Source organism: Convolutriloba macropyga, chromosome 13 (assembly GCF_964194025.1).
Source record: "Convolutriloba macropyga chromosome 13, txConMacr16.3, whole genome shotgun sequence".
Taxonomy (NCBI): Eukaryota; Metazoa; Xenacoelomorpha; order Acoela; family Convolutidae; genus Convolutriloba; species Convolutriloba macropyga.
Window position 1 is genome coordinate 43,021,891 of NC_134480.1, and position 22,539 is coordinate 43,044,429.

General features: G+C 37.5%; 1 protein-coding gene across 2 annotated transcripts in view; it reads right to left on the minus strand.

The window, feature by feature from the left end:
* Positions 1-22,052, minus strand: part of LOC142351464 (uncharacterized) — a 47,972-nt gene extending 25,920 nt beyond the window's left edge. Inside the window, exons 1-8 of one of the 2 annotated variants that reach the window (XM_075403492.1) lie at positions 21,959-22,052; positions 20,853-21,232; positions 20,396-20,520; positions 5,989-6,345; positions 5,049-5,174; positions 4,680-4,805; positions 1,455-1,717; positions 481-733 (exon numbers count right to left, since the gene is read on the minus strand). In XM_075403492.1, the coding sequence (XP_075259607.1) occupies positions 481-733; positions 1,455-1,717; positions 4,680-4,805; positions 5,049-5,174; positions 5,989-6,345; positions 20,396-20,520; positions 20,853-21,182 (1,580 nt within the window). In that variant the 5' untranslated portion in view covers positions 21,183-21,232; positions 21,959-22,052. The remainder of the gene's footprint in view (positions 1-480; positions 734-1,454; positions 1,718-4,679; positions 4,806-5,048; positions 5,175-5,988; positions 6,346-20,395; positions 20,521-20,852; positions 21,233-21,958) is intronic. The other variant, XM_075403493.1, reaches the window with a different exon arrangement.
* Between the last annotated feature and the right edge of the window lie 487 nt (positions 22,053-22,539).

Genomic DNA, 22,539 nt, shown 5'->3' on the forward strand with positions numbered 1-22,539 from the left:
GTCTAGTAAACTTTTTGCAAAAAAGCGTTCGGATGTTGCATATTGCATTAAAAGTTTCATTTGCAAGGATATGGCCGTCATTGCTTGACTAAGATCGTTAAAATCTGTTCAAAAACAAAGATTAAAAATTTACTTGTTATTTGTATTTAAACAATTGATCTATGATAAAAAAAACCGACCAGATCTATAATGTTGATGTCCTCTATTTTTCAAAAAAATGCAATTGAGTTTTAGAGATTGTGATTTATTAAGTTGCTAGATCCAATTGAAAGCACTAATATGTTTTAAACAATATAGCATTATGTCATCTAGTTTTGGTGACCGCGATTGAATATCACTTAAATTGTTTATTCTCAAATAACACTTCACTCATTCTGTATTGCGCTTAGTGAAATCGGGAAAAAAAATTCACATTCGTTCACTTTCAACGAAATAATTTTCCTAGTCGATAGTGCATTTTAAATATAATAATGCACTTACGCCGGTTGAAACCCAAAAAACTCTGGCATCGTTTGCAATTTGTCACTCCGGTTATTAACGCCAAACGTTCCCTCGGGTCTTCTTGCAACTGTATTTGCTTTCTGGGGTTGCCAATTTGGATATGGAGTCTGGGGTTTGTCCTGTCTGGCAGCAGCGGCCAAATTTTGTCGATACAAAATATACTCCTTGAACTCTGATAAGTTATAGCTGTTTGCGTTTTGAATTAAACCAATGATCCGGATTTTGTGTTCGCCTAAAAATTGAAAAAAAATTAGCCCAGAATTTTTGCTAGAGATCAAAATTAAAATCTAATTATTAATACCTGTTGTCAGCTATTTACCTGACCTTTTAAAGTCCCTTTAATTAACCATTACTTGACTTCAGCAACTTGTGTTTGTTTTCAGTTTTAAGCACTGTCTTCAAGATGCGATTCCATTAAATAGTTTGAGAAAAATTCTAACTTATTTTTGCCAAAGTGGCGATACTAGTTACAAAAAATAGTTTAGGATATACGTTTTTCTGTTGGTTTGAGCAGAAAAAGATTTTTTTTTCTGAAAATACAGGCCATATAGAGTTTCTCTGGGAGATGAAAACTTATCTTGAAAAACATAAAAAACAAGCGTGAAAATTGAGTCACCGCCATTAATAATTTGTTTGGAAATATGCCTGTGATTTGTTTTTAAAACCTGTACAAGATATGCACGATGAAAATATTACTGATTTACCAGTATTGCGTCCAAAGCCTCATAAATATGAAATGGGAGGGGAGGGGGGGGGGATGGGTAGGGTCTTTGGTACGTTTATACCTCGATCCTAGAATGTTTGAAACAGTCAATGAAATATGAGTACTAATTTATCAAAATTTCGCAATTTACCAATTTTTATTAAATTTCATCTTATTGGAATTAACTTAAATATGTGAAATTTGTCTCTGGTATTATGACAGTACAAAATTTTGCCAATTTTTCACACACCTTCTGGCATAACAACAACATGTTTAGGGTCCAGGCCGTCAGGAAGTAAAATCTGATGAAATATTGTTCCGTCATAAACTCCCCAATTTCCTTTGTTGTCGCTTTCAAAGGTAGCTTGGTCCATATTCATATCATTGCGCACCAGAATTGCCTCCCAATTATTTTCATCAAGTTTTTCGACAAATTGCATGTTTTCGTCTTCGGTTATCTCTCCGGTTCTGGCTTCGCTTGGAATCGAATTAAGCAGTTCAATTGGGTCAGCTCTAAAATGGGAACAAGGGGGCTCGGTAATCTGTATAACCACATAATCTTCCGACTCCTTCAAAACAAATTTTGGCTCAAATAGAACAGGAGTTGGCATTTGGAAGCCTAAATTGTACGTAAATTGATCAGCTCTATGGTAATAAAAGAATTCATTTATTTTTTAACAGCCACGAAGAGATAGTGAGGCAATTGTTTGTTTCGTTGTGGTTTTTTTTCGATCAAGCAATTTATGTTTGGCTCTAACTCTCAAATTAATGGAAAAAAATGAGGAAATAGAACTGAAATTACGTAATTCTTTTTTTTGTTTGCATTCTAAATGGGTGCCAAAGAAAGCAATTTATGTTTTTTTAAATTGGCGCTAAGTGATGCAAAATGATCGAACCATTGACCCAAAGTTAAAAACAAAGTGATTAAAAATTGTTTAATGATTACCTTAGACAGATGAAATGAACACTATGCTTTAACACCTCCTTCAACACCTGCTTCCTTTATTATAATTTTTCGATATATATTAAAGTGCGGAATTAAAAAAAATGTTTTAAATTTTGTCGCCCAATGATACGCAAGAACCATACAAATTATGCATTTCTTAAGTGATTTAATCAAGCAGTTCTAAGAAAGGTTTTTTGTGGTGGAATTGGACATTCAGTAATTTGCAAAGTAATGGAGAAGAGTTTTGAAATTCAAATTTTTGTGCAATTATTAACAAACGATTAGTAAAAAAGTTGTGGAAACTGCTTTACATGGAGACAAACTCTTTTCGACATTTTGTAAAAACTTCAATTGACTATTAGAAATAAATCATCGTTCAAACCAGAGACACAACTGCACGATCAATCGAATACTTTGAATGTGCATAACATCAACACTTTGTATAAAAGAATAATTGATTTCTCTAAAAACGAGTATTAATTTAAAACAAAAAAGTTTTGGAATGGAAAAGAAACGTTAGAAGGTTTACCTTTATTATAGAATGAAACATTTATAACTCTTTTAATTTATTATATTTCTTTACGAGATTTTACATTTTTTTACTATAAGTTTATCTTTCTATTGCCTTTTGTTTATGATAGTGAGAGAGGAAATAGTTCGTTTTTGAACTCGCCTCTAAAAACAAATTCTTAGACATTTTCACAAAAATCGGACTAACAATGAACTCATCTGCAATTTTATATTCTGCTTTGTACTCTTACTGCGCGTCCACTTGGAAAAAAAAGAAAAAAAAATGAATTGGTGTCAAAGACATGAGGGGATGCCTCACAATTTAGCCCTAACTTGGAAGTTGAAGAAATTAATCCGGTTCTGTGAATGTTAAGAAGGTCGTGGTGGTTTTCTTCTCCATTCAAAAGTTTATTGAAAAAATTGTTTTTCCAAATCAAGCAGCTATAGCTTAAAAGGCACCTGCCCGATATCAGACGCTTGGAGCAAAAAATGTCGTATTGGATTGGCTGCTAACTATTTTCTCAGAATCAGTATTTAGTTCAGAACCTGCACCGAACCTCCAGAGTAGATCAGAGCTGGAGCAGTGTAATTCCAGCGTTAGGTGCGGTATCAGAGCTGAAATAGAGCTCCCACAGAGTACGAGACCTCTCCACTCTGGGTCTTGTTTTAACAGTTTAGGTCTATTCTGGAATTTACATTGACAGAGTAGAATTTACATTGACAGGGCTACTCTGGAGTCTGTCTCGACAGAGTTGATCACAGAGGAGGTCTACTCTGGTGTCAGTCTAGACAGAGTTGATCACAGAATAAAACTAAATATTTTGCTATAATATGTTCATTTCATAAAAAATGATGTTTGAAGTATTAAATTTATCTAAAGGAAAGACCAATCTAAAAGTACTGAGAATGAAAAAAAAATAACCGCTGTGAAAAAAAATTTAGTTTAGCGTTAGTGCATAATTCTGACTCAATAGATGAACTTAGACAGCTTTCCAATATAATAGTTATGTTAATCGAATTGTCCTCTTAAGTGGATCAGCATTTCTTTTCAGCTGGACTCCTTTGGTTCTGATCAAATTCATCAAACTTTAGATGTGCATCTGATCATTTTTTTTTTCGCCTCTTAGCAGAGCTAACATCTCTGAGCCCGCTCTGTCAAGAGTTGTCCCAGAGTAGGCCTGCTCTGAGCCAGCTCTGTCAAGAGTTGTCCCAGAGTAGGCCTTCTTTGAGCCAGATCTGTCAAGAGTTGTCCCAGAGTAGGCAAAGTCTGAGCCAGCTTTGTCAAGAGTTATCCCAAAGTAGGCCTACTCTGGGACACTCTGTCAAGAGTTGTCCCAGAGTAGGCCTGCTCTTGGCCCAGCTCTGTCAAGGATAGCCCAGAATAGGGCTACTCTGGGAGCTCTTCTGTCAAGGGTAACCACATACTTCAAGTCTGGAGCAACTCCGTCAAGCGTAAAGAGTGACTTGATCAGACTCTGATCTAGCTCTGATAGTTTCCCTGAGTTTATTCTGTTCCAGTTCTGATCTGCTCTGGAGGTAAGGTACGGGATCATAATAAACCCATTTCTGGTATACCTCAATACGTTCAAAATTTCATTACGTAAAATTGTAGGCACAGAAGTATTTAGAGGTCATTATATCAAGTATAATCATATAAGGAAAAGTCAAAGCGTTCAAAATGAAATCGGAAATGTAGAAGTCATGATTTGTATGTAACCACGTTTTAGCTTCATAAGCTTTGTTGATTGTTTACATTACAGTTGATTTCTCGATATGCTTCCATTACAGTAAAAAATATATACCTAATGTTTAAAGGGAAAGGCGTATTTAGATAATAAGTTAGGATTCCCCTACTCCTACAAAATCTTTTAATACTTCAAAATTTTTTAGCTGTACCAAATGAAACCTTACAATTTCGTGCAGCTCAGGGACTTATTGAGAGTGCAGTAAAAATTACCCTATATTTGTCTAGAATATGCTAAATTGTGAAATGATGTATCTATTATTTATTATAGATACCTGCGTTGTTGATTAGATGCTCCTGTACCAACAGGAACCGAACTTCCAGTTTCTTCTCCTTTCAATCCGCCTGATCCTCTTTGATCATCTGCTATTCCACTTTGAAGATGGTAAGCAGATGAAGATCTTAAGAAAATTAGAAACATTAAGTCGCGAGCCGACAATATGTTAAAACACATACATAACATGCCATGAACCGCTCTTTAAAATCGAATCTTTTAATACTTCAAAATTTTTTAGCTGTACCAAATGAAACCTTACAATTTCGTGCAGCTCAGGGACTTATTGAGAGTGCAGTAAAAATTACCCTATATTTGTCTAGAATATGCTAAATTGTGAAATGATGTATCTATTATTTATTATAGATACCTGCGTTGTTGATTAGATGCTCCTGTACCAACAGGAACCGAACTTCCAGTTTCTTCTCCTTTCAATCCGCCTGATCCTCTTTGATCATCTGCTATTCCACTTTGAAGATGGTAAGCAGATGAAGATCTTAAGAAAATTAGAAACATTAAGTCGCGAGCCGACAATATGTTAAAACACATACATAACATGCCATGATCCGCTCTTTAAAATCGTTTTCTTTTTATAAAAGTTTAAAAATCTAGTTAAAGCCTTGGTTTGCCACATCATAGAGGAGACACCCAGGATGAAGTCCTCGACCCGAGACAGGAATGGGCCAGACAGACCCGCGTAGCGGACAAGGGATCCGGTGCGACCGAACGCATAACTCGGAGAAATTATCGGCAGGGCTGCTCCGTCTAGCCCATACCTGATTTGGGTCTGGTCGGTCTGTTTGGTACCAGGCTGAAGTTTTCTAGACGTAGCCATATGACCAGACTGACCACTGACCAAACTTCAACACTTTTCGTGGCCCACCCTAGTTTCAACTTAATGTCAAATTTGCAATTATTTATAAACAAATTTGCAAATTTTGTCAAATAATGCAATAATTTTACAAATATTTGCAAACAGGTCTGAATATTTGTGTCTCTTATAGTTTGCTGTTGGCCTTGTAGGGTGATTTTACCTCACAAATCGTTTACAAGGTGTACTTTAAACATTTTTAAATTAAATTAATCAATCTCTGAGAATTAATTAGGAAAAAAACCCAGGTTGAGCAAAAATTTGCAAATGTTTGCAAATTTGGCATTAGTTTTGAACTAGGGCAGAAAAGCCTGACAAGCCAAAAATTTGAGGAGTCAGTCTGGGATTTACTATTGATTTGAAATTAAATCTACAGTTGTCCCGAACTTATTAACACCTTGATTTTGCTGCGGGTTCACAAATTAAAAAGAGTACATACCCGTTTTGTCCTGATCCACTTGAAATCTGATTTTGATACGTCAATCTTGGTTGTTCTATTCCACTTTGTCCGCTATTTCCACTGTCAACCTCATGCTCCGGCGGAATTAATTCACACCGAAACAGCAATTCCGCCGTGCCTTGACTTTCAATCACTTCAACATGGTCTGGGTTTATATAACTCGGGATATCGACCGGGATTGATGATGTTTCCTCGGAAGTGACGACAAACCCACCGTCGGAAGTTTTACTCCAATCGAGACCATTAGGAAGCCGATACTTCAGGTTGGGAAAATAAATAGTGCAGCTCCATTCTTTTTCATTTTCTCTGTAGTTGATTTCCGACGAGTTTTGTACACTATAAAAATCAAAGTACTAATTAGGTTTCAACCTTTCTTTCTTATCTCAAAATTTATATTGTCTCGCTTTTAATCCGCTGGTTTTTGATTAAACTTAATTATCAGCAACGAGACCTATGAAAAGAATGTAAAAGTCTAATGGCGGGGGGGATTTGACTCTTTTTAAACATTCTACATTTAGTGCTTATTGTTGTTCCCGCTTTCAGTTTAAGCGTTGTTGTCTGGTTGCTTAACCAAAACATTTAGTTAGTATTTCGCTCGGCAATGCTGCCCAGTTTTCATTTTCCTGATTTTGGGATTTATTCTGCTTTTGGATCGGTGCATCCATAAGTTTTGTAAATTTGATGGTGTCAGTTCCAATACTTGAGTTTCCAGTTCCCGGTTTGACAAAAAGTTTTAATCTTAGAGCTTTCATATTATGGAACATTGACTTGTTGAATCAAAAAAGTTAAATATTGGTAAAACTACAACTTTGTCATAAATGAAAGTGCTATGATTTAAACTTTTTCATGAATGGAAGTTCTTTGGTTACTACTTCTACATAACTACAAATAGGAGGTATTCAAAGACTCTTGGTTTTATCGTGAATTTTCATGAGCTCTTTAAACTACAAGCAAAAAGAGTTTGGATGTTTTTCTTGCGGACGCAAAATTGGAGGCTATTTTTTCCAAGACATGATATGTAGAAAATATCTAAAATAAAATCTTGAATAGGCCAGAAATTATAGCAAATCACAAAAAAATGAGAAACAAAGCACAATTAATATATAGCACACAGGAAGAGGTCCCTGTAAGGGCGCAATAAAGGGATAAATATTAAACAAAAAATCGATTTGAGAAAAAAACATTTCAGACACTAAAAGTTAACCGAAGGGGCAAGAGAAAAAAAGTCTCGATGCCTTACAATCCTTATTAATAGGAGATACTTTATGGTTTTACTAGTATCTCCTATTCAAGTTAAGTCAAGGAGTTGTACTGTACATTAAACAACTCCTTGACCCAAAGGGCCCTATTATATTTTTTTAAATAGGGTTTACTTTTGAGAAACATTTGACGCAGTTGCAAAACTTGACGTTATATATCACTTATGGAAATGATTTTATTCTGCAGTCAACATTGGCCTAACATACGCATGTTACTTGCCTTTAAATGAGTAAGATCAATGTTTACCTAAAAATATTCAAGAATTTTGCGTTACCGACCTAAAAGTTGTTTTTCGTATAAATTTTTAAGCAGCTTTTAATAATTTTTTATAACAACTTTTTTAATCAACTCCCGTGGAATGTTTGTTTTGTCGTACAGAGAGGCTTTGACTGTGAGAAACTTTGCATTAGAGTGAATGAGGTCAACTAATATTTTCATAGTAGTTTTTTGTTGATCCGATGAGAACTTTTTTGATTTTTTTCATCAAGCCTTTGATTTTCAATTAATTTGTTATAGTGGCTCTAATCACAGTCAATATTTTAGAACAAAAGTACTGAATAGTTTTAGTGGCTAGTTAATGGGTTTTGAGATAAAAAAGGCTCACAGTCAACATCTAATTGAAAATTTTTGCCTAATGAAGTTCTATGACTATGACTATTCCATAGAACGATGCAGAGATTCGTTTCTTGAGGCTTAGATTTATTTAGAGGTTAAAGTCAGTTACTTCTAAGAACTGTAATGTGATACTCTCTCAGTTCCGTCATGTTTTTTTTGTATGGCGTTCTCTGACTACATTTTCCCGTAAATACCCGATGCCTAAAGATAAAAATTTCGGTTTTTTTGTACTCTATTTTTGATACATTTTTTGCGTTTTGTTTTTTCAGGCTACTTTATAATTTTTTTTTCAAACTTTCATTTGATGAAATTTTTATTGATTACAACTTTTCGTAGACGCCATAATATAAAGCTGTAATTTTATTACGTTGTGAATTATAGAGTCGACCCGGGTTGTTTCAGTGTAAAGTGTTCGAGGTCCGTTGATACGTTGTCAGAGGAATCAGATTCTGAGGTCGATAGTTTTCTTCTGATCGATATCTGTTTTTCTATCCTTGTCTTGCTTTGGACAACTTTTCCCGAGTTCTTCCTTACAGAAAAAATGACCGACTTTTTGTGCACTGTTTCCTGTCCTAAGCTGGGTGGGGGGGGGGGGGTGGAGATATAATGGGAAAGACCCAAAGGGGCCCTACAGCGTGGGATAAGGCGAAAAAAGAACGAGTATATATTGTATGGTCAGCAGAAAGTATTTGTCAACAAATTGTACAATTTAGCACCATATTAATAGCGAAGGAAAGGGTGCTGTCTCGTAAATACCGAAGCTCAATCGTCCCAAGCTCCAGCCACCAAGTTCAAGTCAGTATCAACAAACGCAAAATGAGGGTGATTTGGTTGCTTTTCGATATCCATGTAACCTACCGGTTCTTTGTCTGGGACTGAAATTTTCTTCAGTACTATACAATGGAGTAGCCGTGGTGGTCTTTCTTTGCTTTGTATTTGTTGTCTGGGCTGTGAAGTGCGAAACAAAAATTGCTTGTTTATTTTTAAAGGACGTTATTTTTTAAAATTAACTGTTTTATTTGTTTCTATCCCACTTGGTTGATTTTTAATTTATCCCTTTTAGGATTTTGTATGTACTCTTTCGAAAATCGGTCAAATAATAAATTTGTTTTTTCCTTGTTGGGGTCTGTAAAAATATATTTTCCTTTCATGATTAGTGTCAAATATTGGTATTTTTCCTATTGTTGTTCTCAGATTCTTATTAGCTATGCTTGCGATAGACGGGTTTTGATTTCGCTTTCCTTGCTGGTCAGTAATCTATCTTTCATTCCTCCTTCATCTTTCTGGCTCGTGCTTTCCAGGCCTTTCGGTAGTGCAATATTGTTGCCAGTTATCAGTATTCATATTTCTGAGTTCCTGCATAATATATTCGTGTTCTGTCGGTATCTTTGTTCTCTCATTATCTGGTATTGGTTGAATTCCGGAGCGAGTTAGTGTTCGATGTCCTTGTTCCTTTGTGTTACCATCGCTTTCTGGTTGTAGTGAAAACATATTTCTAGCATTGAAAAAGTCAAATTCAGATGTTTTGTTTCCATGTTTTTTGGTAACTGACAGTTAGCAATGTGGGACATAAAGTCAAGTTTTTTGCGGCAAATCATCTTAACTTCCGTATTTAGCCATCTTGAAGTTGCATCCGCAACATGCTTCACGGGGGCAACAGGAATAAGAGGGTAAAACACGAATAAATCCACCAAATAAATATTGTTTCCAATTCCAGTTAGAATTCATAAACCCAAATTAAATTGAATAAAACTATATGCAACCCCCTTTGCCTAAAACCGGAGCGCAAAAAATATCAACAAAAAAGCTAATCAGCGAAAACACGGGCGAGACCGGACACGGGGCGGACGAAGGTGCCGTAAGCCGTTTTCACTTTAACTACTCTGTTGTTACCATCTCGTCCAGGGAACACTTCTTCTACTCTTCCCAGAGGCCAAATACCACGTGGGGCGAAGTCTTTCAGGATCCACACCACATCGTTGACTTTGAGTGAATTCCCGGCGTTTTCGGTCCATTTTGATCGCTTTATCAAGGTCGGTAGGTATTCCCGGACCAGTCTCCTCCAGGTGTGGTTGAGGAATTGTTGAACAGTCTTCCAAGACTTCATGTTAGCTGGCTTGGTTGACGGGAAGATACCAGGGGGAAGAGAGTTGTAAGGACGCTGAAGTAGAAAATGGTTTGGTGTCAATGGTTCTTCGTTTTCCATGGCGTCCGACACGTTTGTAAGTGGTCTGGAGCTCATCATAGCTTCTGCTTCAACCATGATTGTGTGGAAAACGTCAAAAGTAAACTTTCTTGACCCTAGAATGATCAGGAGCGTCCGCTTGACACTCTGGATCAGCCGCTCCCAAGCGCCGCCAAAATGAGGGCCATAAGGTGGGCTGAAGTGCCACTTGGTGTTCTGTGCTGCAAGTGCTTTGTGAATTTCATCCTTGTCGAGATCATTCAGACACCTTTTGAGTTCTTCTTTGGCACCAACAAAAGTCTTACCGTTGTCACTGTACAAATCAGCGGGCTGACATCTTGGCGAAGTGAAGCGGCGGTAGGCGTTCAGAAAAGTGTCTGTATTCAAATCTGGACAGGTTTCCAAATGGACAGCTCGCGTTACCAGACAAGTAAAGATGAGGCCGTAGTGTTTCTGAAGCTTATCTTTTCCTTCCTCAATGTAAAATGTGCCATAAAAGTCTCAATGCTTTGCGGTTCGAAACGTCGACAAAGGAAGCATTTGTATCTAATGCTCTGTACTATACCTAGTACCTTTGCTGTTCAAAAGCCTTAGTGGCTTCCGTTCCCTGATGCACACAGATGCGATGGGCATGTTCGAGGTATAAACGACAAATGTGATCTTTTGCATGAAGTAGTATTGGCCGCTTGGCCAACTCGAGTTCACTGGGAGCAAAGTTAGCCTTCCACAGACGCGTAGTATACCGTTCTTATCAAGCATTGGGTTTAACGACCTGTGTTTGAATTTCGGGTCCAGTTTACGGCTACTTTTTAGCAACTCGATGACGGTTGGGAAGCTATTGACTTGCGACATTTGTATCAAGTAAGATTTTGATAACTCAATGTCTTCAACAGTGTATTGATGGTGATTGTCACGCTGTTTTTTCGCTCTGTAGATCAGATTGAAAACAGTAGCTATCGTTAGCAAAATCTTTGTCCTTGTTGAAAACTGTTTAGGGTCGAGTACTGGTTTCTTGGTTCTTAAGGCAGATCGTGTTGTTGCAGCACAAATCGGCAGTTGCTTTGTAGGTCTACAAAAGACATCATTTGTGGAGAGAAAATCTGGTGGCTTAAACCATTTTGATTCAATTTCCTTGGGTTCTAAACCACGAGTACCATGATCAGCTGGGTTTAAGTTTGTCGCAATATGATTCCAATTGTCAGGTTTGCTTTTTACTTTTATTTCTGCAATGCGATTAGCAACAAAAACTGGTTGCTTTTTGGAAGAACCAATCCAGTCAAGTACAACTTGACTATCCGTCCAGTAAAAAACATTGCTGATTTCAACAGAGAGTTCATGTCTAACAAAATTCAGGAGTCGAATACTTGTGACAGATGCCTCTAGTTCCAACTTTGGAACGCTCAACTGTTTAACGGGCGCTACCTTGCATTTCCCGATCACCAATGCAGTTTTTACTTCGTTGTTGGTCTTATTCAAGCTCCTGAGGTAGACAACAGCACACGTTGCAAATATCGATGCATCAACAAAAACATGCAACCGGTTCTCTGTCTCCAGTAGATTCTGTGTTGTCATCTGTCGTGGAATTTCAAGTTGAGACATAGAGTGATAACTGTTAAGAAGTTTTTGTAAGGGATGTAGAAGTTCAATTGGGAGTGGCTCGTCCCATTTTCTACCTAACTTCCAAAGTTGCTGAAGAAGAATTTTGAACTTTATTGTCATTGGGCCAAGAAACCCAATTGGGTCAAAAATCGATGACACCAGACTGAAAAGTTTCCGTTGAGTGTATTGTTCAACTTCTTTAGGGAATTCTCTTAAGGATTTCATGAAAAATGTATTTTTTTCAAGGTTCCATTTTTGTCCGAGGACTCTTGTTTCACTCTTGGGCTCCTCGAGGTCTTCTGGAGTAATACACTGAAGAGCCTGTTGATGGTTTGACAGGAATTTTGTGAGGCAGAAACCACCGGCTCTCAAGCAATTCTTTACTTCAAATGCAGTCGCGTTGGCGTTTTCAGGAGAGTCGAAGGACTGGATGTAGTCATCCGTATAAAAATAAGACTTTATAGCGCTCTGTGCTTTTGGATATATCTCGACGTTGTCATCCGCGCATCTGTTTAAGACAAAAATTGCACAAGATGGTGAGCAAGTTGCACCGAAAATCAATCTGGTGAATTGAAACTGTCGCACATCATTGTCAATAGACCTTAGGAAACGTAGTGCAGATTGATCTTCATTTCGGATGCCGATTTGCATGAACATTCCTTCAATATCTGCCAAAATAGCAATAGGTTTTTCACGAAATCTGACCAAAATTCCTATTAGACTGTTTAAGATGTCTGGTCCAGTTAGAAGATTGGAATTTAGTGACTCGCCTTTGAATTTTGACGCTGCATTGGCGACACGACGCACTTTGTTTGGTTTGTTTGCGCTTTGAACAGGGTGATGCGGCAAGTACCATATTTTCTCGGGGGTTGGGTCTGTCATTTCCACTGGCTTGACGTAATTTTTATCGAGATCTGTGACAAGAGTCTGTTGGTACATATCACTTAGTTTTGGATCATTATTAAGTCGTTTGTTCAAACTGTTTAGCTGATTGAGGGCAGAAAAATAGTTATTTTGAAGATTGGCAGGTACTTTCCATGGAAGACCTATTTCATACCTTTCCCCTGTGTGGTTGATAGTACTCTCAAGTATTCGAATGGCAGACTTTTCATCTTCAGTGATAGTATTATCTTCTTTTCTGGTACCATCGTTCTCTATTGACCAAAATTCTTGTATCAAATTGTCCAAGGGTTGTTCTGGACTTTTCCGACAGACATGGTATACAAATACTTTCGATTTATTAGAAGATTTTGAAGAGCAGTTTCCTAGTGTGTTCAGGTACTCTCCTGCAAGTGTCAATCCAAGCTTTGTCTTTACTCCGAAGGGGCGGATTTCGGTGCCTTGAATTACTTCAGTAGGATGCGTAAAGGCAAAAGCATTGACACCAAGGAGTGCTCCAATCTTACCTTCGGAAATGTCTGGGAAATATATGTGTCGAAGTTCATTGAATGCATCGCAAACATAGTTTAGCTCAGTGACATTGGCTGCATTAACGTTTAATGTAGGGGTGCTGTAGGCTCTGGATATTTGGAACTTTTCATCAAACTGATTGAAAGGGCAAACTGTTATTGGTTGCTTTATTTTTGATAGGGGCGTTTCGTAATCAACGCTTAGATATTGAACAGTAGTTGAAGATTGATATTCGCGTGGGAGTTCCAGGTAGTCAGAAGCAGCATCTAATAAAAACGTAAACTGACTGCCGGGGTCAATGAGAGCATACGTGTCGAATACTTTATCTTCTTTGATAAAGGATACTGGCAGCAGCTGTAACTGCTCAAACCAATGTTTCAGTGTACTGGATATTTGGTTGACATTGAAATTTTGGCTGGTAGAAGGTCCATTCAAATTCGCACGTTTCGATGACTGTTGATTATTATTATTTCCGAAATTTTTTCCATACCTGAGATTGCTTTTGGGTTTGAATTGTGTTATTTTATTCTGAGTTGCTTCAATACTTTTTTGCGTTTGTGAGTTGTTGTCGACTTTCGATGACCAATTTTGTTGACCTGAGGTTTTAGTTTGCTGTTGGACGTTGCTGTTAGTAAAAGTGGCATGTGTTCTGCTGAATTGTTTAGCTGGATTATGTAGTGTTGTATGGTGAAAACCATTACACACTTGACAACGCTTCGAGGAGGGACAAGTGTCTCTGCGATGTTGATTACTTAAACAGTTTGTACACAAGCTATTTTTCTGGATAGTTTGAAATCGACCTTCAGGGGACATTTTCTGGTAGTCTGAACAAGTTGCAACAAAATGCAGTTTGTGACATTGAACACAATTTGTGTGCTTGTTTGCAAACTGTTGCTCATTTTTCGAGCCGTTGTGATTAACCTTTCCTTGATCTAAATCGTTCCCTTGAGACTGTCTTGCAGTTGTTTGCTTAAACTGTTCTTGAACCGATTGTTGTGCTGTCACAGCAGGATAATTACCGTTTTTGTTGTGAGTGAAGGTACTGGTTCTATTTTCCTGGTTTACTTTGTCATAAACCCTTGCTTGAACATCAAGCCATTTTTGAAACTCAACAAGGGTAGTTGTTGTAACATTCTCTGTCAGGGTGTATTCAGTCCATTTAAGAAGCAAGTTGTGGGGAATTTTTTCCTGCGCTTTCCTCAATAAAGCAGACGATTGAAGGTCGGCTTGAAAACCTAGGTTCTGAAAAGCCTGGACAAGTCTCTTTAGAAATGAAGAGAATGCTATGAAGGATTGCTTGTTGTAAGAACTGTTACATTTCCAGCTCTCTAATTGGTTGATAAAAGCGTTGACAACAACTGAAGGGTCGCCAAAGCGGCTCATTATCTCGTTGAGGGCTGTATTATAATAGGATGGATCACAAGAGTAAGCATGTATCAGATCCTTTGCCTTACCCGACACACTGAATTCTGTAGGTAGGTTATTCTGTGTGTGTCAATAATTGAAATGTTATTGTGAACCATTGAGAAAAATTTATTTATCCACTCGTGATAGTGCATGGGGTTACCATTAAAATTTTGCAATTTTAATGGCGGTAATTTGATCGAGCAATTTAGGTCGACAGATGTTGGCTGAAGTTCACTATTGGTCATTGAGGGGATAAATTGTCCAGCTGTAGCAAACACTGGAGCCTGATGCTGCCTTACGCTTGAAGTTGGCAAGATGTTAGTTGGATAAAGATTAGGTAGAGGGGGAGGTCGCAACTGCGAAATTTCGTCGTTTGAATGACTTTGATTTACAGCGGGTTCAGCTGCCATGTTCTTAATAGGTAAAGGATATGATAAATAAGCGTTTGTGTTGTTCTGACCAATATCCACCATACTGGTTTCAGTAGCCGGATTGAAGCTATGGACTGGTTTGTTCGCTTCTTGAGAGGTTGTGAGATGCGTTGTAAGAAGTTGTAGATCGCTCTGCACTGACTGGATGTTTGCTTGCGCTGGGGTAGTATATGGGTAAACAGGAGGCCTTTGAACTGCTAAACCCTGAATTGGGAACCTGTTTGTCAAGGTTGTGTTTTTTACAGGATCATTGGGACCGATGTTGGAAGAACTGACACGTTGCACAAAACTGTTTTCAGGCTTTTGAGGTTTGAGTTGAACATCTTGTTCTTTTGAAAAACAATAGCTCTGAACATCCGAAACTACGTTTGCAGCTGTTGTTGGTTTTAGATTGTTTGTGAAACAATAATGCATAGGCTGAACGTAGTTTTGTTTAGATGAGTGAGGGTTTTGATCTATTGTCGCGTATTCAGGTCCATGATTAAGAGGCTTGTCAATAATTGCTCTGCCAAGGTGTGGGTTTCCGCCTTCATCTTGAAAGGTTAGACAAGGTACGTTGACGTTTCGGAAGCCTCTCTGACTTTCAGGGGTCAAAGATAAACTGAAACGGTTAAAAAACTGCTTTTGATTGGATTGAGAACCGCTGAATTCTAAATCCTTTGCCGTTAGGAAATTGGGTTCTTGGTTCAACTGATGATCCAAGTTTGACATGTTGAGAGGCGGTAAAGTTAAGGTTTCTTGCTGATGATTAGCATTGGGTTGTTCTAGGGTGTTTGATGCCGTTGGATGATAATGACTAGCATGATGTGTTGAGTTGAAGTCAACAAACTGGTTTCTTCTGTTGATGGAAATTTTGTTGTTGATTTATCAAATGGCTAATAAGAGGATCCTGGTTTTGCTGGTTGTTCAGGAATAGTGATGGCTTGATTGGTCTTGGAGGATGGGGCGGTGGATTAATGAAGACTGTTGTGTCGTTCGGTTGTGAACTGGCTGCTTGCTCGACAAATGTTTCTTCAATGATAACATTGCGTGTTGGTGTTGATCGTTCTGAATCCAGTCGTCGGCTGCTTGGGCGAGAAGGAATTGTGACGTCATCGCGAAATCTTGTTGAGGACTGGCTTAATAGACCATCATCGTCCAATGTGTCAACTTCCAGTTCGGATTGCTGCAGTCTGGATGTTAAGGCTTTCTGTCTGTCGAGAATCGAAGTTGCTGTACTCTGGTGAGGCTTCGCCCTCAACAATGCTTCTGTCTTCTTGTCCAATTCTGTTTGCAGCGTTTTGGCTCTGCTTATTAGTAGATTTAATGATCGGAAGCTCTTTCTATCGTCTATTGCCTTCTGCAACAAATCAAGCTGGCTTTTCAAAGAACTTTCCGTTGATTTAAACATGTTCACTGCAAACTGACACTCGTCGTTGTTCCTTTGCGACATCTTTGATCTCTGTTGTTGTCGTTGTTTTTATGCTTGTCTTTCAGGTTAAAATGAAAACGGCTAAAAACCGGAGCGACGAACTTTTGATGTCAAAATCTAATTTGGCTAATGAGCCAAAAACTTCCTATAAAAGTTCAGCGACGCAAATATTTTCAAAAACAAGAATCCTAAGGTTGTGGTGGTGCTAATTATGGTAGATTTTATTTGCTAAAAAAACAAAAAAACTCCTTCGAACGTTTATCGTCTTTTTTTTTGCAGGACCAAATAACTGCTAAGAATAGATTTTCTTTTTTGTTTTCAAATAGTTTTTTTTCTTCGGACAATGACTGTAATGGTTAGTTTGTGCTTTCTCCCTGAATGTAAGCAAAAACAATTAGTTCTACTGTTTTACTTTTACGAGAGGCCCAAAAGGAGGTTGCTGAAAAAAAAATATATAATTTTTTTTTCTTTTTTTTTTGCGGAGCGACTAGGCAACGAGGGTTACAAGAAAAAACGTTGGTTGTTGAGTTGTCTCTGTGTTGATTTAGGAAAACCCACTAAAGACTTTACTGTGTAGAACTGCTTGAGGTTCTTGAAAGATGTTTTGCTCTTCTTGAAATAATTGAAATCTTCTAAATGGGGTGACTACTGATACCAAAAAAAAAACGCTTCTCATTTCACAATGGTGACTTCTGAAACCAGTAAAAATTATCGATTTCTTCTCGGTAACTACTGGAACCGTGCAAAATTTGTTCTTCTGATTGGTGACTACTGAGACCAGCAGGGGAATAGGTACTTCTTCTCGATGACGTTTGTGACCGCGGACAAGGAAAAAATTAAACGGTTCTTAAAGTTAACAGGGGAAAACTTTTTGCTGAAGGCTATATTTTTTTATATCGTTTTGCAAATCTTTCAAAAAATCAAAGCTTTGTTCTAGTTGGGAAGTTGTTTTATGTGTTTTGATTTCTTTATCGGAGGTGTTCTTGGGATTTTGTAATAAGTGTTTTCTATTTTTAAGGAAACCTGTTTCGAACTTTTTTCTGTAACTCTTATTGATTCCAGACTCCGGATACAATATATTCGAAAAGAAAAATTTTGAGACAATTTCAAAACATTACTCAAAAAATGAGTTAGACTGTTTTGTTCACAATTTAGGATTTTTTTTGTGCAGTCCGAAAAAATCGAAACCGTTTTTCCTTTCTTTTTTCGAAAGGCCTTTTTAACTTCTCTTTTTTTTCTGAGGCTGACTCATATATCTACTAAAAATCAATTTTCGGCAATTGCACGGTAAGTCAAAGGGCTAGTTTGACAACTTGGTTTGCTTTCAAGGCGATGTGTAGTCAGAAAAATAATCTTTTTTTCTGAATTTTTTTTTCTGATTTCAAAAAGTTTTCTTGGCAATTCGCGTTATTGAGATCACAATTCGATATATTGACCTAAATAGCTTTCTCTCCAGTGTAAAATTAACTCACAGGGCTAGCATAAGAGTTCAAACTGCAAATAGACAGGATATAAGGTCAGGAAATCAAGGTCAGGATATAAGGTCAGGAGTTTTTTCTTTATTTTTCTGGCTTCAGAAAAAATTTTAAAAAATTCCTGATCTTTCTTGTTTTTGAGATCCCAGTGTACTGTATCGACTAAAAAAACTTTCTGGCTACTGCAAAATTAACTCAAAAAGATAGTTGAAGAGCGTATTTTGTGAATTAATAGGGTATGGGGGTCAGAAAATTGAAATGGGTTTTTTTGATTTTTTTTTGATTTCAGAAAAAAATTTCTGACATTATTCGTGTTTGATGACTCATAATACTAAATCGACCAAAATAGCTTTCTGGCTACTGCAAAACTAACTCACAAAGACAGTTTAAAGGTTTATTTTGTGAATCAATAAGATATGGGGTCAGAAAATCAAAATGGGTTTTTTGATTTTTCTGATTTCAGAAAAAACTTTCTGACAATTCTCGTTTTTGATGACTCAGTTTACTATACAGACCAAAATAGCTTTCTGGCTACTGCAAAACTAACTCACAAAAATAGTTTAAAAGTTTATTTTGTGAATCAATGAGATGTGGGGTCAGAAAATCAAAATGGGTTTTCTGATTTTTCTGATTTCAGAAAAAACTTTCTGACAATTCTCGTTTTTGATGACTCAGTATACAATATCGACCAAAATAGCTTTCTGGCTACTGCAAAACTAACTCAAAAAGATAGTTTAAGAGTTTATTTTGTGAATCAATAAGATATGGGGCCAGAAAATCAAAATTGGTTTTTTTTATTTTTCTGATTTCAGAAAAAATTTTCTGACAATTCTCGTTTTTGATGACTCAGTATACTATATCGACCAAAATAGCTTTCTGGCGAATCGAAAACTAACTCAAAGAGATAGTTTAAGAGTTTATTTTGTGAATCAATAAGATATGGGGCCAGAAAATCAAAATGGGTTTTTTGATATTTCTGATTTCAGAAAAAATTTCCTAACATTTCTTGTTTCTAAGACTCCAGTATGACATATCGACTAGAATGGCCTTCTCGACCGTTTTTCTGACTTTTGGACTTTTTCTCACCAAATTTTTCTTTCAAAGTAGTTAAATTGCTTTTACTTGCTATTAGAAAAATAAAACTAGTCAAGGTTTATCAATCGAGGTGTTATAGTAGCAGAAAACAGGTTTTTGGGGGACAAATTTTAATTTTTTGGTGGCTTTTTGTCGAAAAAATTAGAGATTTTTGGCTCGATCTAACCGGGGAACAGGACATCAGAGGTGGCGTCTGAGACCTCGGGCGGACTTCTGCTGGTGATGTCTGAAACCAGTAAAAAAACTAGAACCTCTTGTAGGGGTGACGTCTGAAACCCAACTTCCAAAAAAAATTGTTCTTGGTGACATCTGATTCCAGTAAAAAATCCATGCAGGAGATCGCTGTCTGCTCTTGTCACAACCAAGTAATCGTTAGCGTCTGTAATTGTAACATCAGAAGGTTGAATGTCGGTTAGTTACCATTAATATGTAGTGAAAACATATTTCTAGCATTGAAAAAGTCAAATTCAGATGTTTTGTTTCCATGTTTTTTGGTAACTGACAGTTAGCAATGTGGGACATAAAGTCAAGTTTTTTGCGGCAAATCATCTTAACTTCCGTATTTAGCCATCTTGAAGTTGCATCCGCAACACTGGTAGAGCGACTTTGGTTATTTGGACATTTAGAGTTCTCCGGCATTGTATATGGAGCGGTTTTTATCCACTATTTGAAAGTCTTGATTTGTAAAAATTGTGTCCGAAAATTTCATCCTGTGACCAGTTTCTTTGTTCATGAACACTTCTTGAGTAACGAAAAGTATGAATGGCCATATCAGACCTCGACTTATGAAATGACGATGCTCGGCCAAAAAGTGGTATGAAAAGACATACTCGACTCAAACAGCCCATAAAAAGATATTAGCTGGACCTAATCGTTCAATTAGACTTTAGCTCGACCCAAATTTTTGATTCTGGACTTTAGCTCAACCCAAATATGATGCTCGACTTCAGCTCGGCCTTAAAAGTTCACGCGGCACAAAATTGGCTATTGCTTATAACGTCAATGGGTTTGAGCGTTCAAATTTTTCAATTTTTGTGATATTGATAACTACGTTGTATGGAATAGCTAATTGTCAAATTGCAAGCCAGGATGTTGAACATGGAGTGAAATTGGGTCGAGCAAAAAAATTTTTATTATATTTAGGTAAAGCTCATATCCGGCATTAAAAATTTGTGTTAAGCTTAAGCCCAAAAAATGGCAACAACAGAGCTAAAGTAAAATTTCGGAACGTTTGAATCGAGCATTGTCTTTTCATCCTAAGTTTTGGTCAAGCATGATCTTGTTATTAATCTAGGCCTGCTCTAATGGATATATAGAAATCAGTATAGTTTTAAGAACGCCTACAGTGCTCTTGTTTCTTTGAGAATCTGTTCAAATTTGGGTTTTGCCTTTATTGCCCTTGATTCCGATTTTCTGAGGAAAATAAGTTATGAATTATGGTAGAAACTCAAGTTTTTAATAGACAAAAAGTTGAAAAAATTTGGAAAATGTTACTAACAAAGGTTCTGAAATTTTTTCTGTTCCCCAGATTTCATCTTTGTTGTCCAACAGAGACATTTCAAGACTCTCCAACTGTCTCTGGGTCAATCCACGAGCCGAAAATGCTCCTCCTGCCTGTATTCTCTAAAATTTTTAGCAGCCCCGGGTTGAGATTAATTGATTGTTCGAAGATATTCATGTGGACCAACTTAATGATCGTTTCAAAATTAATTGATTTTAAATAATTTGAATAAAAGAGTTATAGAACAATACGAACCATTTTTAATCCTATTATTGTTGTTCATCCTTACTAATATTTTATGGTGATTTTCTTAACCAGCAGGGATTTTTGGGAATTAGAAGCGAATTGCATATCCGCTTTTTAGCCCGCTATTAATAGTCAATTTCGGTCCTCAAACCTATCATAAGAAAAAAATCAACTTGGACTAAAATATGTCATTTTGTTATTATCATACCCGATTTTGGTGCCTCGATCGATTGCTGGCTGAATTACTCTGGATATCTCCCCTCAACTGCCCAAGAGATTGACCAGTTGGATGAAGAGTTTGCTGCAGACCTTGGGATACTTGACTTTGAGTAGGTTGACCTTGAATAAATTGACCTTGAGTAGTTTGACCTTGGTTAGTTTGAGGATAATTGGGTTGCCCCTGACCAGGAAACTGTCGTGTGTATGCCTGGGTAGGTGGTGCTGATGTTTTTCCAGTCACAGATGGGCTTGTTTCTCCCACGTTTGTTGGTTGTAGTCTACTCTGACTGTTCGTAGTTTGTTGCTGATTGGTCACCATTTTTTACGTTTTTACTCCTTTTTCTGATTTTTTTTAGTTCTACGTTGCCACTAAACAATTAATTGATTGCAGTGATGACCCCTTGCTGTAAGATATGATATGCTCTTTGACTGGGATTTGGTACCTGGGGTAGCCCCCTCCAACGAAATCTATGTTACCATAATGTATAGTTAGCATGATTGGGGGCTGTATGTTAGATAGACACCAAGCCTAGGGCTCCTTCTCGTTATAGCCCCCCCAACCCCGTTTGGTGGTCAAATAACCTAAAGCCTCCCGCCCCCAAATCAAGGTAACTATACCATAATGGGGGGGGGGCTATATTGGTTAAGACAACAAGAACTATGTCAATTTTGATTTATTCTCAACTGTTTTGGGACATATCATAAATTATTTCGGCACTTTTTTTAAAAGGCACTGCACGGGAAAAAGAGAAAACGGACGAGCTGTTAGGGGAGGGGGCAGTATAAAAGAATAGGTTGTAACTTTGATGAAAAGTTCAGAGCATGATTTTTAATCGAGGTTACTATAATTTTACCTGGAGAAAGAAAATATAGGGTGTGTTACATCGGATAGTGTGTGTGTATGCGTGTGTGTGTGTGTGTGTGTGTGTGTGTGTGTGAGAGAGAGAGAGAGAGAGAGAGAGAGAGAGAGAGAGAGAGAGAGAGAGAGAGAGAGAGAGAGAGGTTGGCGTGGGGGGAGGGGGGGGGGGGGGGTGGGCTGTGGAGATTAGAGAACAGAGAACTTCAGTACTTGTTTGGAATATATTCGCAACTTACCTCGGCAGAAGTTTTGTTTTTCAGTTTCGTGAAAAGCAAAAGTCACTTTCTTCCTCAACGCGCCATTTAGTTCGTTTTTCAAAGTAGTACCGGGTTGAAATTTTGGATCCATTCTGTCCCCCGGCCAAATTAGTAGGCATAAAATTTTTACGCTACTCAGGCGCACATTCTGTATTTTGCACAGTTGGTGCATACTATTTGCACCCCAGACGCACATGCGTTATTTTTACTATGTAATGGTAAGTGCTCTAACTGTGTTCAGAGCATTTCATAAAGTACAATTTTTGGATCTTTTCCGATTTTGCCCCCCTCCCCCCGTTCGTTATGCGCCCCCTAGTTACAGAGCACGTGCCACTACCTGGTAGATTATTATATAATAATGTTCCACGTGCGTCTGGCGGGTGCAAATAATATGCACCCACCACTCAGCTGTATGGGGGGGGGGGGGGTGTTGCACAAACGGAAAAGATCCCAATTTTGTCTTTGGGATCTTTAGCATCAGATTTCTCTTTTCTACCGACAAACTTATTTTTAGCAAGCGTAAACATTTTATTTGATAATTTTATTAAAAATTTGCAGTT